Raw genomic sequence first — 18,109 nt, 5'->3', positions numbered from 1 at the left:
ACCTATGATTGCGTTGGATAAAAACCGCAATTTTTATACGTGTGCATGCAAAACAAATTTCTTGTTAGAGGGGTCTAAATACAGCACAAACAACATTTTCCGAAAGATCAAAAAAGTGAAAAAGTATATTTTAACAAAACGCATTTGACTAACAGGTCGAACAACAAATGTTCTTAAATCCTGCTGACTGCCATTGGCGATTGCCAAATGAACGGATCACAAGGTGTAATAAATGGATCTTAACTTTCAATTTAATACCAAACAGAAAACAATAAACTTGCGGCGAAGATGGTATACCGCAAACAAAAGTGCAAATATTTTTTGTACACCATATCCGGATTTCGACAATTAATGTCTCTTCAGTGATGTTAGGAATCAAAACGGTTATTGGAAGGCCACATAATTTACCTCAATCTGGGATAGACTCTTGAATTTTGAGGAGTCAAAATAGGATGAACGGATCATATAAACCCGAAGGCAAATATAATACGAGCCCAAACGAAAAAATATAAACAAGTCTAAATTGAAAACAACGTTCAAACCTATGATAGCGTTGGATAAAAACCGCAATTTTTATACGTGTGCATGCAAAACAAATTTCTTGTTAGAGGGGTCTAAATACAGCACAAACAACATTTTCCAAAAGATCAAAAAAGTGAAAAAGTATATTTTAACAAAACGCATTTGACTAACAGGTCGAACAACAAATGTTCTTAAATCCTGCTGACTGCCATTGGCGATTGCCAAATAAACGGATCACAAGGTGTAATAAATGGATCTTAACTTTCAATTTAATACCAAACAGAAAACAATAAACTTGCGGCGAAGATGGTATACCGCAAACAAAGGTGCAAATATTTTTTGTACACCATATCCGGATTTCGACAATTAATGTCTCTTCAGTGATGTTAGGAATCAAAACGGTTATCGGAAGGCCACATAATTTACCTCAATCTGGGATAGACTCTTGAATTTTGAGGAGTCAAAATAGGATGAACGGATCATATAAACCCGAAGGCAAATATAATACAAGCCCAAACGAAAAAATATAAACAAGTCTAAATTGAAAACAACGTTCAAACCTATGATTGCGTTGGATAAAAACCGCAATTTTTATACGTGTGCATGCAAAACAAATTTCTTGTTAGAGGGATCATACAGCACAAACAACATTTTCCAAAAGATCAAAAAAGTATATAATATATATATATACGTTGTATTGACGATCTCACTGTCATTTTGTCAATAACTGACCCAATAACTGACTGTGCTGGTCGCACTTACTTGCGGGAGAATGGTCATTTAAAATTACATAAACGAGACAAGCTCTAAATTATTGTTATCTATGGCATGACATTCTCCTATTCAACAACAACAAAAATCAGGCACAGATTGACAAATAATAGATGGAAAGCCGACCTACCCTATCTATGTTTGTTATCTTTTGTGCCAGAAAAGCTCTGCAGGAAGTCCCAGTATTTCTTTCCTCGCTTGACCATTTGGTTGAGATTTGATGGTTATTTAAACTACTAACTATTGTTTGAACCACATGGAGTTGTGCATTTGTACTTGAATTATTTTACTTGAACTCTTCTAGGTTTAAATCAATTAATCTGTAAACCTCGATATATGCCACAATTCATTCCAAAATGACTCTATCTATCAGCTTCCATATATGATACATGTTAGACTGTTCGTTGTGTAGGAAGATGTGGAATAGTAACAATCTACATTTTTAGCTCACCTGGCCGAAAGGTCATGTTAGCTTTTCTCATCACCTGGCGTCTTTTACAAAAATCTTATTCTCTGAAACTACTTGACCAAATTCAACCAAACATTGCCACAATCATCATTAGGGTATCTAGTTTAAAATTTGTGTCCGATGACCCCGCTTGCCAACTAAGATGGCCGACGTGGCTAGAAATAGAACATAGAGGGGGGGGGGGGGGGGGGTAAATGCAAGGTTTGAAAATTATCTTGAAAACTGCTATGAATAGAGAAATCTGACATGGGCATATGTTCCGAATGTTGAGATCTAACTGCTGTCCATTTACAACAACAAAAAAACTGTCAAACGACTTCTTATAGGAATTATTGCCCTTAAATGTCGAAATTTATCCATTTTCGCTTTTCATTTTGAAAACTATAATATGAAGAGAAACTTTATTTTGAAAAATGATTAGCAAGACAAGATCTACAAATAAGTTTACAAGGCAGAAATCGTCAGACGACTCCTTATTGGACTTATTGCCCTTTTATGACGAATTTTACCATTTTTTGGCATATTTGATTAATATCTTAAAAACTGTAATGGATAGGTAAAAACTAAAATAAGCAAAAACGATCAGCAAGACAAGATCTACAAAGAAGTTTAATGGCCGAAATTGTCGTCGACTTCTTACAGGATAATAACCCTTTAGTGACGATTTTTACCTATTTTTTGTGTTTTTGCTTAATATCTTAAAAAATATAATAGATAGATATAAACTTAAATGAGCAAAAATGATCAGCAAGACAAGATCTACAAATAATTTAACATGACCAAAATATCCAGTCGACTTCATATTGAAGATATTGCCCTTTAATGACGATTGGTCCCATTTTTTGACATTTATGCCTATAACCTTGGAAAATTATAATAGATAGATAGAAACTTAAGATAGCAAAATGATCAGCAAGACAAAATCTACAAATAAGATGGCATGTCTGAAATCTTCAGTGGATTCGTGATTGGAGTTATTGCCTTAAAGATGATTTTTACCATTTTTTTTTAGTTTTTAGATATAAGAAGATGTGGTATGAGTGCCAATGAGACAACTCTCCATCCAAGTCAAAATTTATAAAAGTAAACCATTATAGGTCAAAGTACGGTCTTTAACACGGAGCCTTGGCTCACACCGAACAGCAAGCTATAAAGGGCCCCAAAAATTACTTGTGTAAAACCATTCAAACGGGAAAACCAACGGTCTAATCTATATAAAAAACGAGAAAGGAGAAACACTTATGAATCACATCAACAAACGACAACTACTGAACATCAGATTCCTGACTTAGGGCAGGTGCAAACAATTGCAGCGGGTTTAAACGTTTTAATGGTACCAAACCTTCACCCTTATCTGAAACAATAGTGTAACATCACAACATAGAAAGACACACTATCAAATATCAATTGAAATGGCTTAACTCAATCAAAAGACATATTAACACCAGTGAACGTACACTGAACAAATAAATGTGATCTATGATACAATGTAAATATTATCTTATAATAGATACAAATGAAGACAGGAAGTTAAAAAAGCAAAAATGATCAGCAGGACAAGATCTACAAATACGTCAACATGACTGAAATTGTCAATTAACTCTTTATAGACTCAGTGCCTTTTCATGATGATTGTTACCAAAAAGTGGCCATTGTTGAAGATGCAGGTGAGCGACACAGACTTTTTAGAGCTTCTAGTTTTCTTTCTGTTGATATTTCCCTGTTTGCAATATGGTGTTCATCATTACTATATATCATGGCTTCTGTGAACTTTTCGCTTGTTCTGGTCCTGGTGCTGTCCCTGTACGGAGGTAGTTTAAAGCAGCCTCTATTTCGCCTGTTCTGGTCCTGGTGCTGTCCCTGTACATTGGGAAGTTTACAGCAGCCTCTATTTCGCCTGTACTGGTCCTGGTGCGGTCCCTGTAGTACGGAGGTAGTTTACAGCAGCCTCTATTTCGCCTGTTCTGGTCCTTGTGCGGTCCCTGTGCGGAGGTAGTTTACAGCAGTCTCTATTTCGTCTGTTCTGGTCTTGATGCTATCCTGTACGGAGGTAGTTTATAGTAGCCTCTTTTTCGCCTGTTCTGGTCCTGGTGCGGTCCCTGTAGTACGGAGGTAGTTTACAGCAGCCACTATTTCGCCTGTTCTGGTCCTGGTGCGGTCCCTGTACGGAGGTTGTTTATAGCAACCTCCATTTCGCCTGATCTGGTCCTGGTGCTGTCCCTTTACGGAGGTAGTTTATATAGCAGCCTCTATTTCGCTTGTTGTGGTCCTGGTGCGGTTCCTGTACGGAGGTAGTTTATAGCAACCTCTATTTCGCCTGTTCTGGTCCTGGTGCGGTTCCTGTACGAAGGTAGTTTATAGCAGACTTTATTTCGCCTGTTCTGGTCCTGGTGCGGTCCCTGAACGGAGGTAGTTTATAGCAACCTCTATTTCGTCTTTGCTGATTTTTTCTGTCAAATCCATCACTTTCCTGTTTTGCTTCACTTGTTTCTTTTTAATGATTCTTTAAGTATATATAATCTGTGTTGATCTCTCTAAAGAATTTGTTATCAAAAGAGTCAACCCTCAAGTGACTGCCTCCAAAGGAGATCTTCAGTAGGATATCTTCTTTACCCTTATTATCGAATATAGGGTCCTGATTGTCTACAATTAGTGGTAGTGTTGAATTATCCTCTGTGTATCCCATGATCTTTTTATATGTATTCCAAAAATCTTATTGGTGGTAGGAGGGCTAGATGCACTGAAAACTGAGCTTCAAATGTTTATAACGTGTAGTTTCAGTTATTAGCATGGTTTAACTCATTTGCCAGGTTATTGCTCCAGTTTTCTTGTGCCTCTTCTTTTTCTCATTCTATATTGTTTTGGCAGTGATTGAGACGTGTTTTTTCTAGCAGCTGTAACATTGCTTTTCTATTCCACCGCCATGTTTTTTGCGCACGCTTTCTTGGTTTAATTTCATTATAAAGGATCAATTCTTCCTATGTTTTACTAATGATGTCTGAAAATGTTTGATATGATCAACTGAGAGGCTGTCACCTGGCTTGTTTTCTAGCAATTCTCCAAATCTTACTGCTGTTGTACGCTTCCACGCTCCCTAATCTACTCTTTAAACATGTTAAAGTTGTCATTCCTTTTTTAGCGTTCCTCATTTGTCATCTGTACAAACACTTAGATTCGTCAAGAAACTCATATGGTAAGATATTTTGTTCTCGTGTGTATAAGTATGTCACAACTGATAAAATTATATGTTGGCAACTTCAGTTCATCCGTATTAAATATATTGCTGACTCTGAATTACTTCTGTTGATTGGCCATATCATTTACGCATATCATACATTGCTTTGTCAACATATTTTCTATAATGTCTCCGGCTTTGTTAGATTTAATGTTCCTCCATTCTTGACTTTTTGTCTTTTATGTCTCCTGCTATTTATTATTACGTGTATACTGCTTTTATTTTTTACCATAATTATACCCCCGCTTTAAGAAAGTGGGGGTATACTGTTTTACCTCAGTCTGTCCGTCCGTCCGTCCGTCCACCCATCCGTCAGTCCATCCGTCAGTCCGTCAGTCCGTCCCATGAATATTTTTCGTCACATCTTTCTCAGGAACTACATTACAAGGATTTCTGAAATTTGGTTTCAGGATTTATATGAGTCAGCTATACCGTGTGATGCGTTTTCAGATTCATCACTAAACAACTTCCTGTTTACCTTATACTTTTAGCTGGGCGGGGGTATCATTAGTGAGCAGTAGCTCACAGATTCACTTGTTTTTTTTTCTATTTGATCGTGTCTTTCATGGGGTATGTATGGACACAGAAGATAAAAATTTATGCCTGTGTATGTTGTAATAATGATGACTACTGATTCACATTCTGGGCTGTTTTATTGGTCTGTTTTGATGACATTACATTTTAAGTTGATTTCTCTTACACAAATTGCAACTCCTCCTCCTTTCTTTCCTAATCTGGGTTTATCAAAGAAACCCCAATTTAAAAACAAATTAGCTTCGTATTCCAATTTGAAAAGTTTTCTTTTGAACAGACTAAAATTAAAGTATAATCAGTTGTGGTATTCGTCTTTAAACGATGACAGAAAAAAATATGTCATTTGGAAATAAAAATATAGACTTTTTAAGAGAAATATAAGGAATCAGAGAATTCAGATGACAAAATTCAGAATAAGTAACCATAATCTTGAAATACATGTAGAGAGAGGTAGATACAGGGGACTTCAGGCAATAGATAGAATTTGTAATATTTGTAAAAAAGAAGTGGAAGACGAACTCCACTTTCTACTAAAATGTTCATCTCTAGAAAGTGTCCATCATTTCAAATATAGCTAAAAGTTACAAAATGTTTCACAATTTAGATTATTATTCACAATTTATCTGGCTAATGTTCAATGAAGATAGTCACATATTTAATCAAGCGTGTAATTTAATTAATAATTTAAATGTTGTTCGAAAACAACTATTAGAAACTTAGTAAATTTATTAATTTTACTGGTAAGAAGACACACGTTTCTTGTATGAATACATGTATGCATAATTTAGCTATTTATAATTGTGGTTGTTGTTATTATGTGCTTATGACAGCACCAGGAAAAACAGTGAATATTTTAATCAAGTTTTCTATATTTTTAGGATTACTATATTTGTCAATGTGAAAACAAATAATATTTATATAAATATACATTATTGTGTCTTTTTCTTTTCTTTTCATTTTAATCATAGATTTAGTTGTAATCAAATCATTGTAATAATTGTACCAAATTTAACTTGATTATTCCGCCTGTAATAGGCGTCTTTAATTGACAATAAAATATTTGAACTTGAACTTGAACTATTAACATCTCGAAAGAAAAATTCCATTTAAACAAAAAAAGCATAAATATCATATGTGTGGGTCTGGGTGGTGTTTGAAGAATGGAGAAAAATGGGGGAAAGAGAATATAAAATACTTGGGTACAAAAATGTGTAAAATAAAAGAATTAGGTTATACAATGCTGATTACAGAAATGAACGATTTACAGAGAAAAGAAATCATATAATCACAGAAAAAATCATTGTAAAATTGTTTTCTTGCGAAATTTACAGAATAAACGTTAAAAAAGAAATAAAGAATAATGCAAGAAGACCCTCATCTGTATATATAATATCAGAAGTCCATTAATGGACTTCTAATAATATTTACAAATTTATACACTTGTATGCCGTGTTAATTGGTTGGCTATTAATCAGAAGGATGTTCAACCTTATGGTACTGAGCTGTTGGTATCCTTTGCATGTTTAATCTCTTTAGTAATATTGTAGATACTTTTAAAATAAAGTAGTTTTTGTCACGGTGTTTTGGGGTAAATCTATTAATACAGGCTTATTGTGAAATTTATACTATATTGTAATGTCTTATTGTTGAATAAATAACTTCAATCATTGTATATGATTTATATGCTCTTTATGGGCCCTGTAATTTGGAAAAATAAAATATTCTATTCTATACACCTTATCGCTATTTGTCCGCCATTACTGGACATCACACAAGTTCCCGTAAAATTTTGACGTCATAATAGAAAATATCTGACGCCACAATGGAAAAGTGATTGTTGTATGACGTCAAAAGTTCGAGCGGGACTGATTCTCGGGTCAAGCGGGATTAGCGATAAGGTGTATTCTAAACACAGGTTATTAAAGGTGGTTAAACGAACGCAATCGGTCGCATCCCTTACAACATTATAAAACACATAAAATTAAACGGTTTGTGTAACTTCAACGATTTTATCGTTTACATCTATTTCAAAATATTTCGCGATTGCGATGTATAGTGCTTATATACTCATAAATTTGGATTAAGCAGTTGACATGTTTTCATTTTTATGTTTGTAATGATATAAGCGATATTTGTAAACATGCTAAAATTTTGAGAAAACTTGGAGGTCATGGGGAACGTGATTGCAAATTTACCAGCGGCTAATACCGAGAAAAGTCAACGTCCTGTTACCTATTCTTTCCTTCCCAAAACCATGATAGGAGGACCTTATGGTTTGGGTATGTAGTTCAACATTTCTACAACTTCTACAAGTCTAACAATACACCTTATCGCTAATCCCGCTTGACCCGAGAATCAGTCCCGCTCGAACTTTTGACGTCATACAACAATCACTTTTCCATTGTGGCGTCAGATATTTTCTATTATGACGTCAAAATTTTACGGGAACTTGTGTGATGTCCAGTAATGGCGGACAAATAGCGATAAGGTGTATGATTGTTGCATAATTGTTCGATGATAATTTATATGTTGAATAACCTCTTTGCAAGTAATCTTCCAATTGTCTTGTATATTGTTGACCATAAATTGAAAGACAGCTAAAATCTTATGAGGGCTAAGGTGCTCAGTCATAATGTCAAGATATACCCTAGCTTTAAATCCATTAAAGTTGCCTGACGTTTTTTTATAAATCAAATCAAATATTTTATTGTCTTATAAACTTTACAGTTTGTGACCAACATGTATTAACACAATAAACATATATACATACATATCAAACAAACACAATAAAAACAGCATCAAAATGTATAGCAGTAATTTCATTCTAATGATGATTTTTAACATTTCTTGTCTATTATCTTGAAAACCAATATTAAACGGTAAGAGGACAGAAAGTCACAAATTTGATAGGACAAAAAGTCATAAATAATTTATTTATAATTGTTGTTGTTGTTGTTGGGGGGAGGGGGGTCAGACTTTTATCGGGACTCCGGGATCGGGTGTTTTTAAGCTCGGGATTTCGGGATCCGGGAATTCTTTTTTCGAATTTCGGGATGTCAGGATTTAAATTTCTTTAAATTCGGGACCTCAGGATTTCATGTTATTAAGCCCGGGATTTCAGGACCAGGACCCCTCCAACCCCCCCTCATTGTTGGAATATACAAATTATTTGTTTATAATTGTTGGAGTATACAAATAATTTTGTTTATAATTGTTGGAACATACAAATAATTTGTTTAGAATTGTTAGAATATATAAGAGAAAGTTCTTGAAACAGTTTCTTTTCATTACATATATTCAGTTTGCAGTTAAGGAAATTGTTCATTAGCCTTGATAAATGAAGATTTGTCAAATTTTAACCACGCAAAGGATATTTTTCTTGGCACCACGAAGCCATTTAAATACCAATCCACTTTGACAAATTGTTTTCTTAAAAATTATTTGATCATTTTTTCATAGAATAAATTGTGTTTACAAACATGTACAAAGGTTGCTTTATAAATTATATATGATAGTTCAAGAAATTAAAGAAATGATTTTAAAAATAAATGTTTTCCTATTCAAAGAAAAATAATCTCAAAACTGAATTGTGACTTTTTGTCTTGTGAATTTTTGTCTGTGACTTTTGTCTATGACATTTTGTCCTGTGATTTTCTGTCCTTCATTCTATTAAACAACTACAGGTGCTACTTGTTGAGTTCCTGAAGGTTAATTGATTTTGCATTTTTGTTTTGTCATCATTCCTTTGGTAAAGGATACAAAATTGGGAGAAATTGTATGCTCCTTTTTGGAGGTAAGCTATAATCCGCCAGTCCAGTAGTCCAATAGTCTGTCAGTCCTACAGCTCAATTGCCTGACAGTCCGTTAATGTGTGCCCTTGATTTCACTTGCTCACTAGACAAGTTACATAATATTATTTGAAAATAACTTGTTTTTTCCAGAAAATAGTTTTGGATTTTAAAAACAATATGGTGGTCAATATCTTTAGGGGATATCATTGCCTTTGAGTGAATGATTCAGGCTCCTAGGAGCACTTCTTAAGAGAAACTACAAGTTAAACTACTCAAATATATTTATTTTGTATCAAAAATTAATCTATGTTTTATGTTTGAGCATATATGACACTCTAAATGTTGCATTATTGGCTGCTTAAAATGCAAATCTTTAATGGATGTAGAAATAGTTGCAGAATATTATTTTCCCCATTTTAGGTGATCCAGATGACCAAACTCTAAGGGATGTAGAATTAGTTGCTGTATATTATTTTCCCCATTTTAGGTGAACCAGATGACCAAACTCTAAGGGATGTAGAATTAGTTGCTGTATATTATTTTTCCCATTTTAGGTGATCCAGATGACCAAACTTTAAGGGATGTAGAACTAGATGTATGCATACCTGACATATTAAGAGCAAGAGTCAACAAAGAAAGGTGTTATGAAGAACATGAAAGTAATTATTATTGAAAAACATTTCAGAAAACTTAATTGATATACATCAGTAACATCATACATTCAAACCTTGTGTTGAACATGAATAAGTATAGAATAATCATACATTGTCTTGAAATATAAATTTTATTTGTATAAGGCTTAGAAACAAGTAGAAATCCAGGCTGTGCCGAGCATTTCTATCCTGTTTTGAGAAGAGTACAAATAAAATTTATATTTTCGAGACAATATATGGTTATTCTTTATATATTGAAACTCCTATAACTGTTCCAAATGAAGTATTTAGAGTAAAAACCATCATTTTTATACGACCGCAAAAAATTTTGCAGTCATATATTGGTATCACGTCGTCGTCCGAAGACATTTGGTTTCTTGACAATAACTTTAGTACTAGTTAATAGAAATCTATGAAATTTAAACATAAGGTTTATAACCACAAAAGGAAGGTTGAGATTGATTTTGGGGGTTATGGTCCCAACAGTTTAGGAACTAGGGGCCAAAAAGGGGCCCAAATAAGCATTTTTCTAGTTTCATGACAATAACTTGTGGAACAGTGTATGGATCTTTCTGAAATTATACCACAAGTTTCCATACCACAAAGGGATGGTTTTGATTGGCTTTTGGGGGTTATGGCTCAAACCGTTTAGGAAATAGGGGCAAAAGAGTGAGATAAACAAAGGTGTCCTGGTTAATGGACAATTACTTAAGTACAAATTACAGTGTAAGGGAGGTAATTCAAACACAACTTTGAATTACCTCCCTTACACTGCTTTTAAATTATGTATAAAGAATTTTTGTATTGTCTTGAGGTGATTAGCTGTCAATTCATTTTTAGAAGTTACTATTTTAATCATTTTAAAAATGCTGATTAAGGTAAATTAATTTTAGCTATGATTATGTATGTCATTTTCTATTTTAAGACTTATGATGTATTTAAATGGGTTATTATGGTTGCAAACTCCATTGGAAATTTGAATTGAAATTATGACCATGACTGAGGGAAAGAATTTTTTTTGGATAAAAGAGGGGGGTGGGGGGGGGGGGGGGGGGGGGGTAGGTTTAAAAAAAAATTGGGGGGGGGGGTAAAAAAAATTGGTAGTGGGGGGGACAATTTTTTCTCCTGAAGATTTCAGAAATCTAAAAGAAAATCCTTCAAATTTTCTTTTTTTTAAAAAAAAAGGGGGGGGGGGAGTCAATTCGCAACAGCATAGTGTATTGCACAAAAGCAAAAAATTGAATATAAATTCAAATCATATAACCAATTCCAAGTTCTTTAACTACAGTTATTATGCGTCAAATATTTAATTACAATCCAAATTCAGACCTGTATCAAGCGCGAATATTGTGTTCATTTTTGCCCCAGCTGTTGAAGGTAGGACCTCTGCGGTTGTATCCAGCTGCGTTCGGCGAAGCAATTTATTGCATTATGGTACCCTGACACTAGACTGTTTTACCCTGTTCCTACCCGAAAAGGTTATTATTTGATTGTGGTAATTTCAGTTGTCTCAGATTGTGGCAGAAGAGAACAACTTATGATGCCATTCAGGTGCCAGAAGGAGGCTCTCGTTTTTAAGAAGTGTTTATATAAAGCGTGAGTATGATTTTGATGTGGAATTGTCATATTTCTGGACTTGTCAGCAAAATTTACAAATCATGGTAGACCGTACCAATTAAATGTTATCAGCTTCTAATTGTACTACAGTTAACAACCAAAATTCCTTCAACTTCATAGAATAGTTGCACATACATTTACATTGATGTACTAGTTGTGCACCTGCTATTATGGAGCTGTTTGAGATTTTTTTTCCACCATCTTTCCAGACTTTGTAACTTTATCATTTCTTCACCCAAATTTCAAAAGAAGGTACAATTCTTGTTTCCCACCAAGATCTTTTGAACTTCCTAGAAAGATTGAAAACCTATTTTGCTTGTGCACCTTCTATTATCTGAGCTGTTTTGAGATTTTATCACATTTGTAGCTCACCTGGCCCAAAGGGCCAATTTGAGTTTTACCATCACTCGGTGTTCATCGTCTGTTGTCATCAGTCAACTTTAACAAAGATCATCTCCTTGGGCCAATTTAATAAAACTTGGCCACAATCATCAATGGGGTATGTGGTTTAAAAAATGTGTCCAATGACCACACCTGCCGACAAAGATGGCGGACTTGGCTGAAATAATATACAAGGGGGAATTGCAATTTTTGTCTATTACAAATGTATCTTGAAAACTGCTATAGATAAAGAAAATCTGACACAGGGAAAATTTTTAGAAATTGATTAGATTTACATAACGTCTATTGACATCAAAACTGTCAGACGACTTCTACAGAAATTATTGTCCTTGAAAAACAGATTTTTCCATTTTTTTTCATTTTTGCCTATTAATATTTTGATAACCATAGTAAATAGATAGAAACTTTAGATAGCAAACATGATCAGCAAGTCAAGATCTATAAATAAGCCATTATGGCCGAAATCTTTAGTGAACTCCTAATTGGAGTTATTGCCCTATAATGATAATTTTTACCATTTTTTTGCATTTTTTGTCTCTTATCTTGAAAACTGTGATAGATGAATAGAAACTTGAAAGGTAAAATGATCAGCAGGATAAGATCTACTCATACATCAACATGACTGAAATTGTCAGCTAACTCTTAATAGAGTAATTCCTGTTAAATGATGATTTTTACTAAATAGTGGCCAATGTTGAAGATGCAGGTGAGCTACACAGATTCTTTAAAGCCTATTGTTTCATATTTTTATATATCTAAATATTCAGTATAAACCATTCTTTATTGTATAAGAAACCCTTTGTGCAATTTGAGTCTGATCTTTATTTTTTCTTGTTGACATAACAGGGAAAAATACATTATTTCTCTTAAGTTTGCTGCTGATTTACATTACTATGCCAACAGGCATGCACTCATTATCGTATGTATGAATTATTTACACATACAGTAATAAGCGCATGCCCAATGAAACTTTTACAATTTCCTATGATTTGGCAACCTTTTTCACTCGATTTGGGTCAATTTTATTATAAATTTGACTTGATAAGTCAGCAGAAATATGATTTGCTGTCTACTTTAACAGCACAAAACACTTCAGCTTTACTATTTTTGTTAGCAAGGCAAAAAATTGTTTTAGGGTCGGTCATAAAAACATAGGGTCAGTCAGACGGCAGAAAACAGAAACAATTTTTATTTCCGCCTGAGTTCCTATGTTGTAAGGCAACACCTCCCGAAGATATCCATTTATTCATACACTTGTACCTATTTTATTTATTCTCATGTATTAAAATAAATAAGAAGATGTGGTTTGAGTGCCAATGAGACAACTCTCCATCCAAGTCACAATGTATAAAAAGTTAACAATTATAGGTCATGTATTTATACATCAATTGCTTTCGAATGGGTTGGCATTCCTGGTAAATGAAAATCCAAAAAAGATCTTTCGACTAATATTTTTTATAGGGTGTTATTTTCATTTACTGAGGGGCCTGATGGGTTATTTTCGTTCTTCGTGAACGGCGCATTTTCGCTATCGTGATCCGTTTTTTCTACAGATTTTTTTTTTTTTATATTTTTGTGATCCGTGATCATGGAAATTTATTTGCTGTGAATCGTGATTGACAAAAAAAATCAACTCATGAATCGTGATGAGACCCCCCCCCCCCCCCCCCCCCCCCCATCAGGCCCCTCTTTACTATAAATAACATGAATAATGATTACCTATTACAGATTTAATGATCCAGAATTCATAGAGAGTGGTAAGCAACAGTTTTTAGATGAAAGAACAGAATTTAGGCGAACTGGTATACCAAAGAAAAGAAGAGTACAGATGGCTGAAAGAGAGAAAAGAGTCCATAGAATAATGGAAGAATTAAAAGAAGCTGAGAGACTTGAACAAGAACATTCCAATCATACTTCATAGCGTTGTCATGGTTACAATAGTCAGGGCTATCAATGAGTTGTCATGGTTACGATAGTAACGGCTATTCTAGAAAGAGTTATACAGTTGTTGTGGATGGGGAAGGAATGTGTTGTGGATGAAAATGTGTGTGTGATGAAGTTTTCTAATGAGTCTTAAGAAAAAAATAGATTTCTTATGTATTGGTATGGATGGTTGGTGTGAGCATAAGTGCATTTCATCCCTCTTAAACCATTCTAGAGTTATGCCCCTTTACAAATGGAAAAATTGCTGAATTTTTCGTTTCTGTTCTCTAACTTGAGTTTTCTAGAATATCCTTTAAACTATGGTGTCCTAAATATCATTTTATAAATATGGGTGTGTGTATACCAGAATGAAATTGAACCTGACAGTGATGGATGAGAGGTTGATTTTGTACTTTTAATAAGTTGTCACTGTAATGTTAACAGGGGAAAAGACATGGAAATTAATTTACAGAGTGCAGCTCTCTTTAAAATATTTGTATGTTTATTGTTAGATAAACTTGATATTTGGTGTACGCTGAATTATATATGTTTTGCGTTCATAATATTGGTAAGTGTTAAAATTTCTTTTATACTGGATATTTGGTGTACCTTGAATTATAAATGTTTTGCTGTCATAATCATGATAAGGATGTTATAATTTGAGCTGCGTCGGATAGAAATCGACCTTATGCAAGTTTCCGTATACAGGTACATGTTTAAGACTTTGATTGATTTTAAAACATTCAAATACGAAATAATTGATGAATTATGGTCTGTTTTGTAGGGTTCTTTTTTCTTCTCAATTTCAAACAGTTAAAGACTTTGCATAGAGATTTTTTCCAACCCGAAATAAGCCTACAGATGTATTGATATTCATTTACATAAGGTCGATATCTATCCGACGCAGCTCATTTCTTTGTATTTAATGACTGTATATATAAAATTGATTGTTGATTAATAAATTAAGAAAACAACTTTTTTGTTCCTGTTGTCAGATGATTGATGAATGGTTGTCTAATTTCCAGCGGCAAATTAAATCCATATTCAGGATAAGAACATGATATAAACCCTGCTTTGTACTAGACAAACAAGCTTATCAAGATTTTGATAGTGCTAGTTCACAAGGAAACAGTCCGCAGGAAGACATATAACCCTATCCGGACAAATTATTCCGACTCCAAACTGACCAGTCTTTGCTCTTATACATAAATACTGCATACTTAGTGTAGAAGCAGGAAATACCAATTTTCAAAATCGTTTGGTTTGACCCTGCCAGGGTTCAACACCACGACCTCCCACACTCCAAGTCATCAAGCAGAGCATGACACCACCGAGGCAGTTACATGTAGGTTAAATTTCATCATACCTGATGAAGAGTTTTTATACGACCGCAAAAAAATTTTGCGGTCGTATATCGGTATGACGTTGGCGTCGTAGTCCGAAGACACATTGGTTTTCGCACTCTAACTTTAGTTTAAGTGAATGGATCTCTATGAAATTTTACCATAAGTTTCAATACTACAAAAGGAAGGTTGGGATTGATTTTGTTATGGTACCAACAGTTAAGGAATTAGGGGCCAAAAATAAGCATTTTTGTAACTTTTAAGACATAACTTGTGTGCTAGTGTATGGATCTCTCTGACATTGTACCACAAGGTTCCATTGATTTTGGGGGTAATTGCCTCCAAATTTTAGGAATTAGGGGCCAAAAAACAAGCATTTTTCTAGTTTCATGACAATTACTTGTGTGTAAGTGTATGGATCTTTATGAAATTATACTACATGGTTCCATATCACAAAGGGAAAGCTGAAATTGAGTTTGGGGGTAATTGCCCAAAACGTTTAGGAATAAGGGACCAAAAAGGGGCCAAAAATAAGCATTTTTCTAGTTTCCAGACAATAACTTGTGTTCAAGTGTATGGATCTTTCTGAAATTGTACTGCAAGGTACCATACCACAAAGGAAAGGCTGGGATTGATTTTGGGGGTAATTGCCTCAAAATTTTAGGAATTAGGGGCCAAAAAGGGGCAAAAAAACAAGCATTTTTCTAGTTTCAGGACAATAACTTGTAAGTGTATGGATCTTTATGAAATTGTACTACAAGGTTCCATATCACAAAGGGAAAGCTAGGTTTGAGGTTGGGGGTAATTGCCCTAAACGATTAGGAATTTGGGGCCAAAAAGGGGTAAAAAAACAAGCATTTTTCTAGTTTCCAGACAACAACTTGTGTTCAAGAGTATGGATCTGTCTAAAATTGTACTGCAAGGTACCATACCACAAAGGGAAGGCTGAAATTGAGTTTGGGGTGATGAATCATAAGGGGGTTCAAAAAATTGGGGGGGGGGGGGGGGTTTCCTTTTTTTTCTTTAAAATTTTCCATTTTAAATTGGTTATTTCTGATTTATATATAAAAGCAAATAATAATGATATGGTTTGAATAGGTAAATTAAAATTTTTTAAGTTCTTAGACCACATTCATTCTGTGTCAGAAACCTATGCTGTGTCAAATATTTAATCACAATCCAAATTTAGTGCTGTATCAAGCTTGAATGTTGTGTCCATACTTGCCCCAACTGTTCAGGGTTTGACCTCTGCGGTCGTATCAAGCTGCGCCCAGCGGAGCATTTTATTGCACATTATAAGAATCCTTCTAGATGAATTATTTGCCACTAGATACATATATTTAGCAAACACTAATCAGTCAATTATTTTAGACGTGTTTAGACATGGATGTTTTTTACCTATTTTTTCAGACCCCTTATTGAGCTAAAATATAACTAGATGAGGATGATGTATTGAATAAAATGCCACAAACACTGGATTTAGAGAACTGTGACGTTTAAGTAAAATTTGAAACGGTTGTGTCTAAAAGACACATTTAACAAGCATTCTGAGAGTATTGCATGGCAATACATAGTCCCATACCGGGTAAAAATTCATTATACTGGAACAAAATGCTAACTTGTTCTATAACTTGTCATGGTGTAAACAAAAAGAAAATATCAAGTCAATATCTTCAAGCATGACTAAAAACAGTGTGGAAAACTGAATATATGAGTGAATTTAACAAGTCCAAGGACCATAACTCTGCATAAAATTATCAGACCGAAACAAAAATTTGAACTTGATCTGTAACTTGTCATGATAAAACTATATACCAATTATCAATCAATATCTTCAAGCATGATGAAAAAAAGCGTGGAAAACACTCTTACATTAGATATGATTAATAGTTCTCTTAAATTATACAATGTATATCTATTTTCAAATTATAATCAAACATAATTAATAGTTCCAAATATTTTTTCTTTCATTCGTCACAAACTAATATAGATTTGTAACTTATCTATAAAATGTCAACAACTTTTATCTATACACAATGTAATGTAATGAAATACCTTGATAAAAATAGATTATAATCTGATGAAAGGATTTCACTTCATAATTTTTTTTTATATATATAGCATTCAGAAAATTAGTTTATACAAAATAACAAACACTTCAAACAATTTACCAAATAATGTCTTTTAAAAAATGAGTTATCTCCCTTTGTACAGAAATATGGTTTTACATACAAAATGTAGTACTCTAACATTAGAAATAGACCATGATAACTCTGGACTGTAGCAATACACAGTTAGGAGTTTGGTTTCGCATTTTGGCCCCGATGGATTTTTCAAATATGAAAGTTATTGTGTAATAAAATTTCATTTTTGGACAGCTGAGTACTAATTTAGCCTTCAAAGGTGGTTTATAAGAACTTCAAGATTATTTTTTTCCATGTTTTATGGGCTATTTTCTGTTTGACTCTCCGTATTTTCATAGCTAGACCGGTCATCGGTCCAGAAATTAATGTAATGTTTACAAACACTTTTTTTTCGACATGAAGTTTTTGACGCAATTTTACAAAAAAATGAGACGAAAGACATATGATTTTCATTGGATTTATTGAAAGATATTTGTAAACAGTTTCAGAAAAGGTATTACTTGAAGTGATTGAAATTCTACTTTTGGCCAAATTTTGGGGAAATATGTGACATCTTTTCCCCCCTTTTTACTATATTTTATAACAAAAAAATGCAGATTGTTGCCATGGATACACCAAAAAGAAATTATATATTACCATTTTATATACTGGATATGAAATCTATGGAAGATTCTGATTACATACATATGCAAATATATGACACAA

The 18,109-nt window shown here is 33.7% G+C and overlaps 1 protein-coding gene across 1 annotated transcript; it reads left to right on the top strand.

Annotated features, from left to right (window-relative positions):
- Positions 1-7,649: 7,649 nt before the first annotated feature.
- On the top strand, positions 7,650-14,891 carry LOC127731850 (COX assembly mitochondrial protein homolog). The gene is made up of 4 exons (XM_052240721.1): positions 7,650-7,810; positions 9,877-9,981; positions 11,481-11,571; positions 13,723-14,891. The coding sequence occupies exons 1-4, from the start codon at positions 7,702-7,704 to the stop codon at positions 13,913-13,915; spliced, it is 498 nt and encodes a 165-aa protein (XP_052096681.1). The 5' UTR covers positions 7,650-7,701; the 3' UTR covers positions 13,916-14,891.
- Positions 14,892-18,109: the final 3,218 nt, after the last annotated feature.

This window comes from Mytilus californianus, unplaced genomic scaffold (assembly GCF_021869535.1).
Source record: "Mytilus californianus isolate M0D057914Y unplaced genomic scaffold, xbMytCali1.0.p SCAF_21, whole genome shotgun sequence".
Classification (NCBI taxonomy): Eukaryota; Metazoa; Mollusca; class Bivalvia; order Mytilida; family Mytilidae; genus Mytilus; species Mytilus californianus.
The sequence above is the reverse complement of the archived record's forward strand: the minus strand, read 5'-3'. Positions and strand labels throughout refer to the sequence as shown.